Raw genomic sequence first — 17,249 nt, forward strand, 5'->3', positions numbered from 1 at the left:
GCCTGATTTGAAACCACTGAAGTCAACAGACAGACTGTAATTGACTTCAATGGGCTTTGGATGAGGCCAGCATTTGGTAGGGGTGAAATATTCCTCTCTAAACCACAGTTAAACATGCAAGTGAATATGCTTTGCTTGATGAACTGAAATGGGAATGAGGGTATGTGATCCACTCCTGAAAGCTGAACCGGAATGGGGCTGCAATCCCACACACTCCTTATAGGGTTTTGTGGTCACTGGATACGGGTAATCTCAGACGCAGTGACCATTTACCTACTTGCCTAGCTGTATATGCTGGGCTATGCAATGCTCATGAGGAGTCCAGCTGCAGCATCACAGGGGTGCGTGGAGTTCCCCTGCCTACTTGCTCTTCAGCCACCCTCCCAAATCACCACTTGAATGTCCTGAGGCCTTTCCACAGCCCACATTATCATGTGTCAGTTTGATTTACTATAGGATCAGCTACAAGCATTGTCTTTGGGGTGAGATCTGAGGTACAAATTGATCTGGAGTAAGTGACTGGTCTCTTAGGACTGGAAGCGACCTGAATCTTTTGTGATCTTTGGTGTACAGCAACGAACTATCACCAGTCTATCTTGCCACCCAGGCAAGCTGGATGGAAAGATAAACTGGAGTGTCTGTAACTCTATGGTAAGACTGTTACAGTGTTTCAGGAGCTCACATTTGTTATGGAGTTGTGAAATCTAATTTCAATCCAATCCGTTTGGGGTGTCTGCCCTGCTTTTTGACAGTCTGCTCTGAGGTTGGCACTCACAGTTGTGAACCACTCCAGACAGAATGACAGTGCTATCTGCTGATACAAAAGTGTCTGTGGTCACGGGAAAGGTTTTGTGCTACACTGCAGGCTTAATGAAGCAAGAATCCCTATTGCTTTTCAGTATCTGTTGGACATGGACATGAAAGCCTTATGTAGTGTTAAGAGTGCTATGGGCTATATGAAGTGATAAGGAATGCAGGAGACTTTTCCTTTAAATTATTTCCATGCTTTTCAGGTTTTGAGTTGGTAGGGTGTGTCCCGATGCAACCTTAACTGTCACTAAAAAAGTTTGTGTCTGTTTACTTTCAAGAGTCTTTTTCCTGAGAGAATAAGTAAAATCAAATATACTGCTCTAGGTAGGAAGTGATGAAAAGCATACCATACAGGACTATTATAAAAAAGTAACGACAGGAGAGGTTAAGTGACCACATAGCACCATTATTTAATATGTTAATACAATTAGAAAAATAGTATTTTACCTGATTCACTTAACTCTTCAACAGAGCCAATAAAAACTTCCTCTGAAAACACTGGGTAATTGTCATTTATATCCTTAACTTTAATTCTCAGGTCTATTGGCTCTTCCACTTTTTTCCCATTCTGATCATGTGCATGACCTTTAAGCTGAAATAGACAAATAAATAACGGGAAAATAGGAATATCCATGTTGATAGAAATTGTTAATTATCACTTTGCATTGGAGAAAAAGTCAAGAGACATTAAAACAAAAAGATGGCAATTAATTTGAAAAGTTAAAGAGAGAGCACATATAGAAAAAAGAAAGTTATAGCCCACTAATTCAACTTACATTGAACATTGGAGTTTTTTCTCGGTCAACTCTTCTTGTTATGTTCAGTTCTCCAGTTTTTCCATTGATAACAAACAAACCATCGGTCACTCCTTGGCCAGAAATTGAGTAAGTAATTACCACTCCTGGATCGTCTGCATGATCAGAACTTATCTAACAGGAACACAACAGAGTTAATTGCACTCAGTAAATGGAAGTTCTTTAAAAAAACATATAGAAACATACTATGGACAACAAGCAAGATATATATTTGTATGTAGTAGTACATGCCCTTACTATGTAGAGGAAGCTACGCTGCATTCGCTTTAATTTTCAGGAAAAATGTTTAAAAAAGGACAAGAAAAGATGTTACTCATATTTTTACAATAACTAACTACAAAATTAAGGGCTAGCTTTTGCCTGTCCCTTCTTTAGGTGCAAAGAGGTAGTGAAGGATGCAAGGAGCTCAAATCTCACATGTCTTGTGCAAGGACAGAGTGCAGATACTATTCCTTCCTACCATACCTGAGAAGCACAAACCACACCAAAGGGGGTGTGGAAGAGGAAAATCACGGCCTCCCCCACCACTCTGTAGTGATTCTCAGTACCAATTGGGTATGCCACAGTGAACGTACTGTACCATCATTAGGATTGTAGCAATTTTGTGCACTTTGCTGTGTATCTGGGAGCCTCCTGAGGGCATGTCTACCCTTACCTCTGGAGCGATCGATCCAGCAGGGGTCGATTTATCACATGTAGTGAAGACGCGATAAATCGACCGCCGAGCGCTCTTCCGTCTACTCTGGTACTCCACCGGAGCAAGACGCGCAGGCGGAGTCGATGGGGAAGCATCAGCAGTCGACTTATTGCAGTGAAGACACCATGGTAAGCAGCTCTAAGTACGTTGACTTCAGCTATGCTATTTTCATAGCTGAAGCTGCGTAACTCAGACCAACTTAGCTCGTTCGCCCCCCCCACTGTAGACCAGGCCTGAGACATAATTCCTCTCAGAGCTGCACCTACAATGCAAATTATACAATCTGGTCCTAAAACATTTGCTTTATGTCATTATAGGCAGGGCTGACAGCACCGTCTATTATTAAGATTGCCCAACACTTCCTATTATAAGATCCTCTTTTCAATTGCTATAGCTTTGCCAAACTTAAACCATTTGGCTAAAATTCTTCATGCTGGGTGTTTTCATCAGGCTGAATTTTTTTTGAAAGTTTCCGCCAAAACAGTTCAGCCATTTCTGAGAACATGGTTGGGAAAAGTATTTTGCAATATTTAAAATGTTCTAAGGATGCATTTTTGAATAGATCTAGTGCCCTCATGCTACGGACCAGGGGCATAAAATTTGATATGAAGGGTTGTTTTTATGTCAAGAATATGCCTTTTGCAGTTCTTATGAAAATCTGTCTAAATTTGGCCAAGTAAAAAGCCTTTGAAAAACATCAGTTCATGCCTATGCTCAGTAGACACTTCTTAGAGTTTAGTAGCTGAATCTTCTGAAGATTCCAGACTTAATGTGCATGTTTCATCCTCTCATGGTTCCTATGTATGGTGGAGTATTACCATGTGCCATCACCACAGAATGACTGAGCATGTTCTGATAGCCCAGCGCTAAAAGGGCAAAGTCAGACTTCCCTTGTAATTAATACTCCGGGCTGGGATCATGCTGGGCACTGTAACTGAGAGAAGAGAGCCTGGCTTTCCTGTGCTTTCAATGACCATCCCCTGCTGGCACGGGCAAGGCAGGGAGCCTGGGTGCGGGGGGAGGAAGCAGGAAGATTGGGACTTCTTGGTCAAGAAGACTCAGAGCTGGTGAGGGGATGACTGGAAGCCAGTTGGTGGGCGTGGGAAAACACTAAGATCAGATGAAAAAACTGGGAAACAGGGGAAGATCTGGAACTGGCTGGGCAAGAAGACAGACTGGGAGGAGAGGTGGAGACTGGGACTCGGATGGGGAGCCTGGAGTGGGAGACAATAGTGACTGAGCAAAGGGCTTGGGATGCGAAACCTGATAAGTGGAGACCGGGATAAGGACATGGTTGGGGTGGGAAAGAGAAAAGTTTGACTAGACAGGACACAAGTGGGGAGGGAAGGAAACAAGAAGAAGGGTCTACATTTACCACAGCACACCTCCCTCCAGAGACCGAAATGGAATCCAAGATTGATGAATCTTACCAGTCCTCTGCTGTTAGCAGATATCTGTGAATGCCACTGTCAAATGTGCGTTTCATTCCCTTGTTGTTCTGATCCACACACAGGATGAAAAACTATTATTGCTATCAGTTACTCCTTTAGCTCAAGTGCCTGAGAACTGTGCAAGTGGATCTAAAGATTCCAGTCCTGCTGTTGTCATTATACCACATGATGGAATTTCTGTTTCGGATGTTTGCTTTTTTAAAAACCTAAGAAATTACATGCTAAGGCTGCAAAGTCAAGCACTCAGAAGTCAGAAAATGCTCCCCGAGTGTACGCGTTATGACAGTATTTAATTACATCATCATATTTTTTCCATAGGACCACTGCCTCATTCAATGAATAAGACAGACCTGCTCTAAGGATGACTCAGGGTAGAGAAGTAGGCTGTAGAACTGCTTCCTCATTTGTTGTGGAAGTTGAAAAGTGCGTAGTGAATGAGGCAGGGAACTGCACGAAAAGAATTGAGGATCTCATGGATAAGGCAGTTGGATGTTGCCCTGGAGAACTGGATTCTGCTCTTCCTTCTGCCACAGACTTCCTATGTGATGCTAACCAAGTCACCTAAAACAAGTTTTTCACTCGTGGCCACTAACCGTGCATTCCTCATTTTCTGAGTGCCCAACTTGACACTGTGAATTCTGATTTGCAGCAGTGCTGAGCACTGACAGCTGTAACTGAAGTCAGTATTATATAGCAATCAACTCCTATTAAGTACTCTGAAAAATTAGGTCTTACGCATCTTAAGTGGAGCACCCAAAACATGAATACTTTTGATTTTAATCTCTCTGTGCCTCTGCAGCCCATCTGTAAAATGGGGATATCACCCCTCCACACAAACACCTCACAGAGGGTTATGAAGATTGATTAATCAATCTGTTTGTGAAGCACTCAGATACTCCAGTGATGAGCACCATATAAAAGTCCAAAGGAAAATTAAAAATTCCTTCTTCAGATCAGAGTTTGAACAGTGTGCAGTAAATAAGACCTGAGGCCACATATTTAATAATGAGTAGGGACACACACACACACACAGTTCATTAATAAAGCACCAACCTTCCTGTGCACTGAATGAGGCTGGGTCATGTGCAAAAAATACTATTTGATCAGATAATTAAACACTGTATCATAATGCATACACAGAAGGCAGGAGGGGCAAATTAAGGTTGCACAAGCAACCTTACTTCTGGCATTTCCTAACTTGCAGTGATTGACTTTGTAATGTTAACATTCTTTTAACATAGTTTTTTTTACAGGTAATGTGAGTATAAACTTTGTGAACTAAGAAGAAAAAAAAATAGGTAAAAATTGAGGCCAACCAACATTAAACAGTGTCCACAGACACCATTTTTTTTTTAAAAAAAACCCCCACTCTTAAAGAAACACTGTAAAATAAAGGAACTTGATACATATACTAAGTACTGCACAGATAAAGTTGTTCAGATGTTGTGTAGAACCTACAGCAACGGTTACATTTGTTTGATTTTTAGTTATTTATTACGTATTATTCATTGTTGAACAGATACATTGGTGAAGAAAACCCCAATTTTGTAAGGCATAAGAGTAACAGTTACTGTTGGCCTAATCCTGCAAAGCATTCATGCTCAAAATTCCATTTTGGGGATCATTGCCAAGGTAACATTTTCTTTAAATTGCTGGCTTAAAGAACTGGAGGGTGGTTTTAACAGTGTGTGTGTGTTTAGAGTAGGCCCCAGCTATATTTTACATGCAACAATGTACTTTCAAAAATGTTTCCCCATCTTACTGTGTTCCAGCTGTTCTCTGACTTACTTTAGCAATTGGATTAATCTTCAAATTGTCATCCTCTTCTGAAATCATAGCAGGTGGGACAACCCATTCCCGCTTTTCTCTGATTTTACTATTCTGATTAGACAGATTATCATTTTTGGCAGCTTGATTAAAAACCTAAGAAAAAAGCAGGTTTAAATTCCAACATTACATTTTAGCCATTAAACACTAACACTCTTCTCAATTGACCACTGCTGTGCCTAGAACTTCTGGATGCCATTTTTCACATGTAATTTTAATTAAACAAGCTGATTGTTTAAATTTACACTCTGATTTTACTGTAGATTTTTTTTTCCCTAATAAGTATGCTTTATTTTAATGGTAAGGGTCAGACTCTTCCCTGAAAACCCACGTAAGAAGGAAATGTGTCTGTTTCTTTTAAACACTCACTTAAAAAGGCCAGGTTTAAAATAAACAAATATAAATTATGTGACAACTGGGAATTAGTCAAATCTCTCAGAATGGGTGTGAATTAAAGTGGTAGCTATCAGATCAGAGGAGAAAGTTATCTATGCAGTCCATTTTAAAGAGCTGAGGCCTCTCACATTTCCTTGTTTGCCTTCCCCTCAAACCTCCCTCACCCCCATCAAATGACCTCCATCTTCTCTCTTTACTGCTCCTTCCACCCTGTCCATAGAGCCTCACATCCATCCTCCCACTGGCTCTTTGTCATCCACCCTTATGTTATAATCTTGTCAACCCCAGAGACTTGCGAACTACTTGCTTCCACTACCTTATCCTCTTTCCCATGGAAACCCACCTGTTCTCTCCAACTGTTTGGCTTACTCAGTGCAGCGGCTCTCAGTATCCAGATTCAGATTTGGGATGGGATTCATGACAGAGTCTTAGGTGCCTAAAATGGCAGCTAGATGCCTAAATCCAACATACAGACACCACTGGCATTCACAAAACCACTGCTTAGCTGCTGCCTATTCCTGGAGGTGCTTAAACTCCTTAGGTACCTACGTTTCCTCCATTAAAGTCCCAGAGGTTCCTAAATTTTGGTTGCTGAGCATGAAGACAGCTCCCTAATTCGACACTGCTGAGAAATTTGGTTCCTTACTCGTGCCTAAGCCCCACTGGGACTCTCAGACTAGGTGTTCCTCCACTGTCTTGCTTTCAGGGCCCGGTGCAGTAGGAATGCTCTGTGCATACCTAAAACTGCATAAAAGATGGTGGTGGTGCAGTGCCTGAGTCCCCCGTGTGACTCTTACCTTGATACCAGCCAGAAACTAACAGTCACTACCATTAACTCAGAGAATCTCAAAGTTGATTCATCACAATCATAATATTCTAGGGAAGTTTTCTCCCAATGGAAAATAGCATTAATGTTGATGGGTTTAGGACTAGGCCTATCCAATTATATTTCTGCAGTAAGCAGTAGATATGACTTTTGTGTTGTGTCTACATCAAAGCAACTCAAGCTATTTACCAGTTATAAGTAAAGTGGTCTTTTCTTGTTTACTGTTTGCTCAGAAAACCTTTTCTACACATGGACATTGTAGTTATTTCTCAACCATTGCCTACCTCTAGGTGAAGTCCATTTCCAAAGTTCAAACAGATCTGTCAAATAAATGATATAGTCAATGTTATTCATTCTGCATCTGTTTAGTAGCATTAAGGTACAGTTTATACAACCACACCCAAAACAAACTTCAAAATATAAAAAACAAGTAACAGTCTGATATTGCAAGGCAGGGTGGATTTGATTTAAATCACTAGTCAGGAAGACTCAATTTAATCATATATTTCTACATAAAAGTGCATTCTTTTTGGTTGTTATAACCTTAATACATGTTCTTCAGAACTCAGAGATAGATGTAGACTTCATTTTTAGAAGGTACACACTACAAATTTTTTAAGTGATTTATTTTGAAAACTTTTCAGATTAGTTTTACAGCTATATCAGAAAATGGTAAATGAAATAACCAAACAATCATTCAAAGGTAATTGAAGCAGATATTTATGAAGTCACTGGGTGAACTACTTCCAATTCAACAGGTTAATCATTACTATTTGGAGGATTTTCTTGCCATGCTGTATGAGGAGGAGATCATCATCAGACAGACATTTAAATAGTTTTATTTAACAAACAAACAAACAAACACACACACACACACACACACACGTTATGTTTTCTGGATTTTTTCTTCAACAGCAAACATATAATATTTTAACAAAACAAGCATATGAATTTTTGAATTTAGTTAAACATTCAAGGTTTTTTTAAATCAGGTTTGTTTTTATTAAAATTGTTTTTAACTAAAATAGTTAAATGAATTTAAAAAATAACAAAACAAAAATTAAATCGACTGTGTCAGCCAAATCAACATGAAAAACTTAAAATATTGGCTTCTGCAGCTAACTCAGTCGTCTTCACCTTCATTTTCCTGTTTGTTCATAATCTGCAAAAGGAAAAACAAGTTTTTGTGCTTTTTCAGGTCCCAAACCATTTCTTGATTTGGAATGAATTAGTCCAAAGGAAGAAAATATTCTTTCTACAATGGCTGAAGAAGCTACTGCTGTTAAAAGTGAGATTATCACTTCAACAGTCTCTGAATCCAAGTGCTTAAGTGACTTCCACCAGTTCACAGGTGTGACTTTCTTTAAAACATCATCAGCAAACATATATTTCTTGAATGGTTCACCCTTAGCTCTGAAGTTTATTAGAGTTGACATTATGGAGGGATGATTGCTGGATGTCCATGTCATAACCAACTCCTCTTCTTCAGCAGTTAAGGTTTGACCCTGGTACCAAGTACTGAGAATATCTGCAAGAAAATGAGCTGAAGATAGGGCTTGTCCCATTTGTTTTTTTAATGCTTGTAATTTAACTCTGTCATTGCAGATTTCTCTTTTTAAGATCTCACCCAGTTCCTTCCAAATTTCAACAGCATAAGCAATAAAACAGCTATTTCCCTGCATTTTGTTCAAGGCTACAGAAATAGGCTTCAGGGTACTCAGCATGTGTTCAACACTTCTCTTCAGCCCAACGTTGAGAACTTTGGCTGTGAAAGTGTCATCTATTTTTTCATGATTTTGTTCACAAACTGCCATCAGATTAGGCCAGTTCTTGATATATTGCTCAAAACATTCCACTACTGAGTTCCATCGCATGTCTTGTGGGAGAGTTAGCTTGGTTCCTCCCACTTTTTTCAGAGCAGCTGCTGCAAAGTGGTTGTTATGGAAGTATTTTGCAATTTCAACAACATTAGCCTTTATTTCTGGAACACTGAAGTCTTTGGCTAGGAGGTGTATCAAATGAACACTGCAATTGTAGGTTATTAGCTTTGGACTCTCTTCTAAATAATTTCTTCTCATCTTGGATACATTTGGAGCATTGTCTGTGACCAAGCTGCGTACTACACATTTGAATTTTTTTCCATAGTTTGTTATAGTTTTTACTGCAACTTCTTGTAAGTATTCTGCTGTGTGAGCATTTCCTGATGTATCAATTGTTTCTGTAAGGAAGACATTCCCTTCTTCTGTCGTCACACAAGCACATAAAACAGGATCATTGTGGACATTGCTCCACCCATCAAGACTCAGGTTAATAATTTCACTCTCTAGACATTTTGCACACTGCTCAATTTCTTTCATACACTTTATCCAGCAATTTGGCCTATGACATCTGCTCTCTTGGGTGGACTGTATCCTGGTCTTAATGACTGAACCATGTTAATGAAGTGTGGGTTCTCCATCATATGGAAAGGAAAATTTGTTGCATAAACAAACCGGGCAATTTTTTCATCAATTGCCTCTTTTTGTAATCTGCTGGTTCTTATCACAAACTTATCTATGGTTGGTTCTAGATAATGGAGATTTTTTTCTTTTTGCTACAGGTGATATACTGTGGCTATGTGACATACATGATGTGACTGAAACACTATCATTGGCAGATAACTCTGAAACTATAGAAAATGATGCTGATCTTGAAGGTTTATAGTCTTCAGAATCCTGTATGTTGAGGATGGATTCTCCTAAACAAAATAAGTCAATGCAGTTATTATTATTACCATACTGCTCATTTAGTATTACTCATTGTAATCACTGACACTCAGTACTACTTTAAAGGTGAAATTGTAAAAGGAAGATCTGCCTATTTCAGCTATTTATTTTTTATCACAACTGCATCTAAAATGCTAGTACCATAGAGTAACTACATTTTTTGCTCAAACATGAGAATTCAAGAATAGTCCAGAAGGAAGACAGGCAGTCCTTAAAAAAGAGGTATGAAATAAAAAAAGTTTACCAACCTCAAGATCCTGCATGTTCAGATATGTTCCTTTCATCTTCAGCGCAGCTTCCTCCTGAGATGGAACGCTTCTCATGATGTTGTTTCATTCGGGCAAGCAGGCCTTGCATTTCTTTGTTGCACTGTTTGCATTTTGCACGCAAGCCTGTCTTACCCACAGGTAGAGGAACTTCATTAAAATATTCCCAAACTGGGTCTCTTTTACGGACTGCTGCCATTATAGCTTTTCCCTTCTAGTGAGAGAATGGTATGGTAGATCACAGATCAGTGAAGGCTACACTCAGAAAGACCTCAAGACTTCTGGAATATGCTGCTCAAACACTTTCACTTTTGTTTCTACTGCCTGTTCCTCTCTTCTCACATTTATCTCCAGACTTCTCCTTGTCCAGATCTATTCCACCCCCAACAATCTTCTATTCATTGAACTTTTTGAAACTTTCCATTTTTAGAGAGAGGTAAGGGATTTACTCTGTGTACACAAATTTGCATAGAGATAATAGGGTTGAGGTCTATTATTTCTCACCTCTATATATTATTTATTTATTTTAAAACAGTTTTGCTGTTAACAAGCATGTTATCTCTGGAGACAAAAACCCACAGTTTGAGAACTGCAAAACTAAGCATCTGTGATGGTATCTTCTAGACGGAGTACTGAGTCCCATTGAGTAGACAGAAAGATTAACCTAACTAATCTATACAGAAGCCGTCGGAGCCCCATAAGATTGGGTCCCTAATCCATGAACTATTGGAACTCATTTACAAAACTTTTCTTAAACATTACATGAATATATTGTCTCATACTATAGAATTAGAATTTATAATTCCTACTCCATGATGAGATATCTTTGAGCTATAGTGTATCTTAATTAAAACTATCTTTAGATAAGTTTTTTCCTCAAAAAGCATTTTATCAAAAAAATCACTTTTTATCCACCCTCACTGCAAGTCATTTAGGTGCTTTTGAAAATTTTACGCACAGTCTATAAGGTATACAAATATTTTATAATTAGAAAATTAAATAAGGTTAGGATCTTTGCAAGCCTTTATTTTAAGAAAGCAAGGAAGCAAGCAAGAATTCTCTTTTTCTTATGCATAAGTGATCACCTCTTGGTTCAACAATAAGCCAATGGGAGCCTTCTATTGACTCAGACGGGTGTAGGATCAGGCCAATAATGCTGAAACTAGCAGTATTAGGGTGAAACTTTGTCTCTCCTGGAGTACCTCTGCTCTGTTAGGCCTTGGATCATGTAGGAGCATCAAAAAGGTTTCAGGTAATGTCTTAAAGCAAGGATATATCAAAATAACTTCATTTATATTTATGAAGTGAAAGAGGTAATTCTGCGCCTAGAAACCTTTACAGTAATAGCCTTCAGCTCCATGCCCTATACTCTAAAATGTATTAGATATTTTTTCCAAACACACGTGTCTACAGTGTGTGCACAGTTCAAGGGAACTGCACCTGTATTCCCCCTCTGTGATCCCTTAAGCGCACCACTGTAGATTCCCAGCGCCTCTCTTGGGCTAAGGCCTTAGGAGAAGCTTAGCTCCCCTAGAACAAACCATGCTATTTCCAGGGCCTCAGACGGATCAGTCGAGATTCACAACATTGGTGAGGCTGCTCACCTGGTATATTTGTTATACCTCACCTGGCGCTGGACTCCATCTTGGGATGTCAGTATTTTAAAGAATCCTTATTGAGGTTACAGGGACAAACCATCCCGATGTGTAGAAAGAATAGTAAATATGGCAGGCGACCAGCTTGGCTTAACAGTGAAATCCTTGCTGATCTTAAACACAAAAAAGAAGCTTACAAGAAGTGGAAGACTGGACAAATGACTAGGGAAGAGTATAAAAATATTGCTCAGGCATGCAGGAGTGAAATCAGGAAGGCCAAAACACACTTGGAGTTGCAGCTAGCAAGAGATGTTAAGAACAAGAAGGGTTTCTTCAGGTATGTTAGCAACAAGACAAGAGTCAAGGAAAGTGTGGGCCCCTTGCTGAATGAGGGAGGCAACCTAGTGACAGAGGATGTGGAAAAAGCTAATGTACTCAATGCTTTTTTTGCCTCTGTCTTCACAAACAAGGTCAGCTCCCAGACTACTGCACTGGGCAGCACAGCATGGGGAGGAGGTGACCAGCCCTCTGTGGCGAAAGAAGTGGTTCGGGACTATTTAGAAAAGCTGGACGAGCACAAGTCCATGGGTCCAGATGCTTTGCATCTGAGAGTGCTAAAGGAGATGGCGGATATGACTGCATATTGGCCATTGGCCATTATCTTTGAAAACTCATGGTGATTGGGGGAGGTCCCGGATGACTGGAAAAAGGCTAATGTAGTGCCCATCTTTAAAAAAGGGAAGGAGGAGGCTCCACGGAACTACAAGCCAGTCAGCCTGACCTCAGTCCCTGGAAAAATCATGGAGCAGGTCCTCAAGAAATCAAGTCTGAAGCACTTAGAGGAGAGGAAAGTGATCAGGAACAGTCAGCATGGATTCAGCAAGGGCAAGTCATGCCTGACTAATCTAATTGACTTCTATGAAGAGAAAACTCTGTGGATGACGAGAAAGCAGCGAACATGTTATTCCTTGACTTTAGCAAGGCTTTTGACACGGTCTCCCACAGTATTCTTGCCAGCAAGTTAAAGAAGTATGGGCTGGATGAATGGACTATAAGGTGGACAGAAAGCTGGCTAGATCGTCGGGCTCAATGGCTCCATGTCTAGTTGGCAGCTGGTATCAAGCAGAGTGTCCCAAGGGTCAGTCCTGGGGGCGGTTTTGTTCAATATTTTCATTAATGATCTGGAGGATGGTGTGGATTGCACCCTCAGCAAGTTTGCAGATGACACTAAACTGGGAGGAGAGGTAGATACGCTGGAGGGTAAGGATAGGATACAGAGGGACCTAGACAAATTAGACGATTGGGCCAAAAGAAATCTGATGAGGTTAAACGAGGACAAGTGCAGAGTCCTGCACTTAGGACGGAAGAACCCAATGCACTGCTACAGACTAGGGACCGAATGGCTAGGCAGCAGTTCTGCAGAAAAGGACCTAGGGGTTATAGTGGATGAGAAGCTGCATATGAGTCAACAGTGTGCCCTTGTTGCCAAGAAGGCCAATGGCATTTTGGGATGTATAAGTAGGGGCACTGCCAGCGGATCGAGGGACATGATCGTTCCCCTCTATTCTGCATTGGTGAGGCCTCATCTGGTGTACTGTGTCCAGTTTTGGGCCCCATACCACGAGGAGGACGTGGAAAAATTGGAAAGCACCCAGCGGAGGGCAACAAAAATGATTAGGGGACTGGAACACATGACTTATGAGGAGAGGCTGAGGGAACTGGGATTGTTTAGTCTGAGGAAGAGAAGAATGAGGGGGGATTTGATAGTTGCTTTTAACTACCTGAAAGGGGGTTCCAAAGAGGATGGATCTAGACTGTTCTCAGTGGTAACAGATGACAGAACAAGGAGTAATGGTCTCAAGTTGCAGTGGGAAAGGTTTAGGTTGGATATTAGGAAAAACTTTTTCACTAGGAGGGTGGTGAAGCACTGGAATGCATTACCCAGGGAGGTGGTGGAATCTCCTTCCTTAGAAGTTTTTAAGGTCAGGTTTGACAAAGCCTTGGCTGGGATGATTTAGTTGGGGATTGGTCCTGCTTTGAGCAGGGGGTTGGACTAGATGAACTCCTGAGGTCCCTTCCAACCTTGATATTCTAGGATTCCCTGGGGAGGGGAGACCCAGCGTGTGGGGGCAGAACCCCAAAGGCACTGGGGCCCAGGAGGGATATGGGAGCCATGAGGCAGGCAAGCCACCAACCAGCAGAGGGTGCTCTGGAGGCTGGAGAGCTAATTCCCAAGACGACCAGCAGGAGGCACCGCAGTAGTGAGTCTTCACTTCGCTACAAAGTGCAACAATATTAGATATTTAGAAATTAAAAGAAAAGGACTTAAATTGTTGGAGACAGTGAGATTGTTTTGATTTTGGAACCTGAAAATTTGAGTTTTTTAGAAGGAGATTAGAGTAGTTTAACTCTCTTTTCCTCTAGCCCCCTAGATTTTGCACCCTGGAATAATTTTTGGCTTTGTTAGTACGCATCACATGACAATCTCTGGCGTGATTTCAGATTCAAGTCATTCAGTGAGTAATTCTTTATCTGCTCTTCAACTGGGATCTAGACTGTGACTAAGCTCTGCAAGTTAATTTCTCCTCTGATTCAGAATTAGTTGCTCTCAGTTTCTCTGCAACTATTCTTTCAACTTCTGCAGGAGGCTTTATTTCTTTTCGTACACTATTTCGTGGGTGCTGTTGGGAGATTAGACTGAATGTTGTCTCAGCCTGAGAACCAAAAAACTGTTCCTGAAGAGGTCTTTCCTAGCATATGTATCCTGAAGGATAATTCTGGTGAATTAAGTAAAATCTGGTTTAATTTGTGCGAACTGGATGCAGAAACATAAATTGGGTATAAATTCAGGGTGGCCACCCCGAGAAAGAACCTGAAGTCTGATATCGGGAGAGGCGTAACAACCAATGCATTTACTAAAGGGTAACACAAGATGCAATCGCAATAGCTGAACAGTGACAAAAATGCTGGCAGGAGCTACAGAGAGAGCTGAACATCTCCCTACACTTTAAAACCCCACAAAAACTTTAAATACAAGGAACAAAAGACTGAAAGTGAATAAAAGTCGGGAACTATGCATGTGTTGAGCTGAGTCAGGAAATGGCAGTCTCCCCCAGGATTGGGAGGCAGTGCCCATAGTGCTGAAGTAGCCTACAAAGGCCTGCTGTAACTCACCCTACATATTGTCTAGCATATCCAACCCTCTGGTGGACACACTGGCCATATTACTACCATCCCAACTAATTCCCTACTGCAACAGAGAGATTGGTGTGGAGCCTCAGCTCTGTGAGAGGGACGGAGATGCAGAGTTCCCCTTTTTGAAACTTCTTGGCTCCCTGGTAACTACACACAGCATTCTGGTTATGTAGAGGGCTGCTGATTGGAGTCAGAAGGCCCTGATCTGGTTATTCTTAAGTCTTTCCAATGTGTTCAATGGGAGCTGGATTAGTGACCACGTGATCGTTCCCCTCTATTCGACATTGGTGAGGCCTCATCTGGAGTACTGTGTCCAGTTTTGGGCCCCACACTACAAGAAGGATGTGGATAAATTGGAGAGAGTCCAGCGAAGGGCAACAAAAATGATTAGGGGTCTGGAACACATGACTTATGAGGAGAGGCTGAGGGAGCTGGGATTGTTTAGCCTGCAGAAGAGAAGAATGAGGGGGGATTTGATAGCTGCTTTCAACTACCTGAAAGGGGGTTGCAAAGAGGATGGCTCTAGACTGTTCTCAATGGTAGCAGATGACAGAACGAGGAGTAATGGTCTCAAGTTGCAGTGGGGGAGGTTTAGATTGGATATTAGGAAAAACTTTTTCACTAAGAGGGTGGTGAAACACTGGAATGCGTTACCTAGGGAGGTGGTAGAATCTCCTTCCTTAGAGGTTTTTAAGGTCAGGCTTGACAAAGCCCTGGCTGGGATGATTTAACTGGGAATTGGTCCTGCTTCGAGCAGGGGGTTGGACTAGATGACCTTCTGGGGTCCCTTCCAACCCTGATATTCTATGATTCTATGACCCAAGACAATGGTTAGTAGAGCAGAATGTTTTACTAATGCTAATTTCAGTTTAGTTTGCAAACAAAAAGAATCTGCTGCAGCACACATGAGAATGCAGCCCACAGAAATCACACTTCACTGACAGAATATGAAACATACATACAAACTTGATAGATGAAATCCTAGCCTCAGTGAAATCAATGAGAGTTTTTCCATGGGTTTCAGTAAGCTCACAATTTCACCCAATGAGTAGAAAATGTACACTTGCAAGGATTCATGGGTAGGCTGTTACAAAGTAAAATTAAATATGCCTCAGTCGTGACTGTATTTTCTTTTATTAAAAAGGCATACAAAGCTTCCGAAAATCCGTCTCATATGTTTAGATTGTAAAATTTTTGAGTTAGAAACTGTATTCTTACTTTATGTATGTAGAGTGCCTAGCACCGTGGGATCTTGATCCTCAATTGGAGCCTTTAGACACTACCCCCAGTATAAATAGCTTCCATTATCAAAAGCCATATCACTGGCTTTTTGTCAAGGAAGCAGTTTGAAGGGAAGAGTATGACTGCTTTATGGGGGAGAACCTGGTCCCATTGATGTCAATGGCAAAAATTCTTATTGAGTTTTATCAAACTAAGATTTAGTCCTATATGCTTTCCTAAAATAATTAAATCTAGAAGTCCAGCATTTCTAAAACTTAGATATTTCATATCTGCTTTGTGTTACAAGTATCACTGAGAAAAAATTAAGCTTGTGACATAATGAAATAGTCTTATTGTGATTAGAGAACTTTCCAAACACACAAAGTGTCTTTCACAGGTGCGTCAAAATTTTTGACTATAATGCTAAAAACACATACATGTTCTTAACTTTCTGCATGGAGGGCTTGATTTCGCTGGGCTCTGGCTCAGGATCAGCATCAGAGGGACTACTTAGCTGTGTAAAGATAGTCATATGCATAAGCGTTTATAGGATTTTACATAGTGCTGTGAAATCTGTGTTCCACGTGTCAGCGTATTAGATGGTGCCAAGAGGGGGCTGATAAAGAGATTATCCAAGAACTAAAATGAGAAATTTAATCTTCTTGTCCATTGCATAATAAACAGTCTTTTGGATCATCTTTTTATTAGGAGGCTCCAGGTCCATGTATAAGATTTTGCAGGCATTTCCTACAACCAGCTGCCTAGCTAGCCATTTGCTGATGCTTTCATCCTATCACAACAATAGTGAAATTGACAAATACAACTTGTGGCAGGCCTTCTAAAATCTAACCCCCCTCTTAAGGGCTGAATGAGAACTCCTCAGGTTGAGGGCATCTCCTACACCCTGTTGACAGAGTCTCTGCATTAGCTATAATGGGGATGAACAAGGGAGGTGAGCTTGCAGTGTTCCAGTAGCCCCAGTACCCTGCAAAACTGATACAGAGGAATAGCTGCCACATCAGCAGCAGATCATCCACACTGTGCTCTTAATGTGGTTTTTTTTTTTCCCCTCTCCCTAACTGCTTTATATTCTATTTCCATAGAGCCGGAATGCTTGGGCTTTGTGCAAGTAAAATGAAACTCAACCTAAGTATATAACCATAGGTTTGCCTCAGACATCTTATTTTTTTAAGTTTGGCCTTTATGTTTTTGGAATGGGGGAAGGGTTGACAATATCCCCACCACAGGGTTTTTTTGATCAATACATTTTAAAGATTAAATTTTAAAAAAATAAATGCAATGTGCTTAACTTCTCATACCAATGAGCACTGATTGTTTTAAAACTGCATTTAAGTCAATGTGAAGTTTATATCTACCCACATGTG

General features: G+C 40.7%; 1 protein-coding gene across 1 annotated transcript in view; it reads right to left on the bottom strand.

The window, feature by feature from the left end:
* DSG2 (desmoglein 2) overlaps positions 1–17,249 on the bottom strand; it is a 44,520-nt gene that overhangs the window by 19,422 nt on the left and 7,849 nt on the right. The window contains exons 2-5 of the mRNA XM_048840526.2: positions 7,107–7,142; positions 5,562–5,696; positions 1,587–1,739; positions 1,258–1,402 (exon numbers count right to left, since the gene is read on the bottom strand). Of these exons, the coding sequence (XP_048696483.2) occupies positions 1,258–1,402; positions 1,587–1,739; positions 5,562–5,696; positions 7,107–7,142 (469 nt within the window). The remainder of the gene's footprint in view (positions 1–1,257; positions 1,403–1,586; positions 1,740–5,561; positions 5,697–7,106; positions 7,143–17,249) is intronic.

Source organism: Caretta caretta, chromosome 2, assembly GCF_965140235.1.
Source record: "Caretta caretta isolate rCarCar2 chromosome 2, rCarCar1.hap1, whole genome shotgun sequence".
Taxonomy (NCBI): Eukaryota; Metazoa; Chordata; order Testudines; family Cheloniidae; genus Caretta; species Caretta caretta.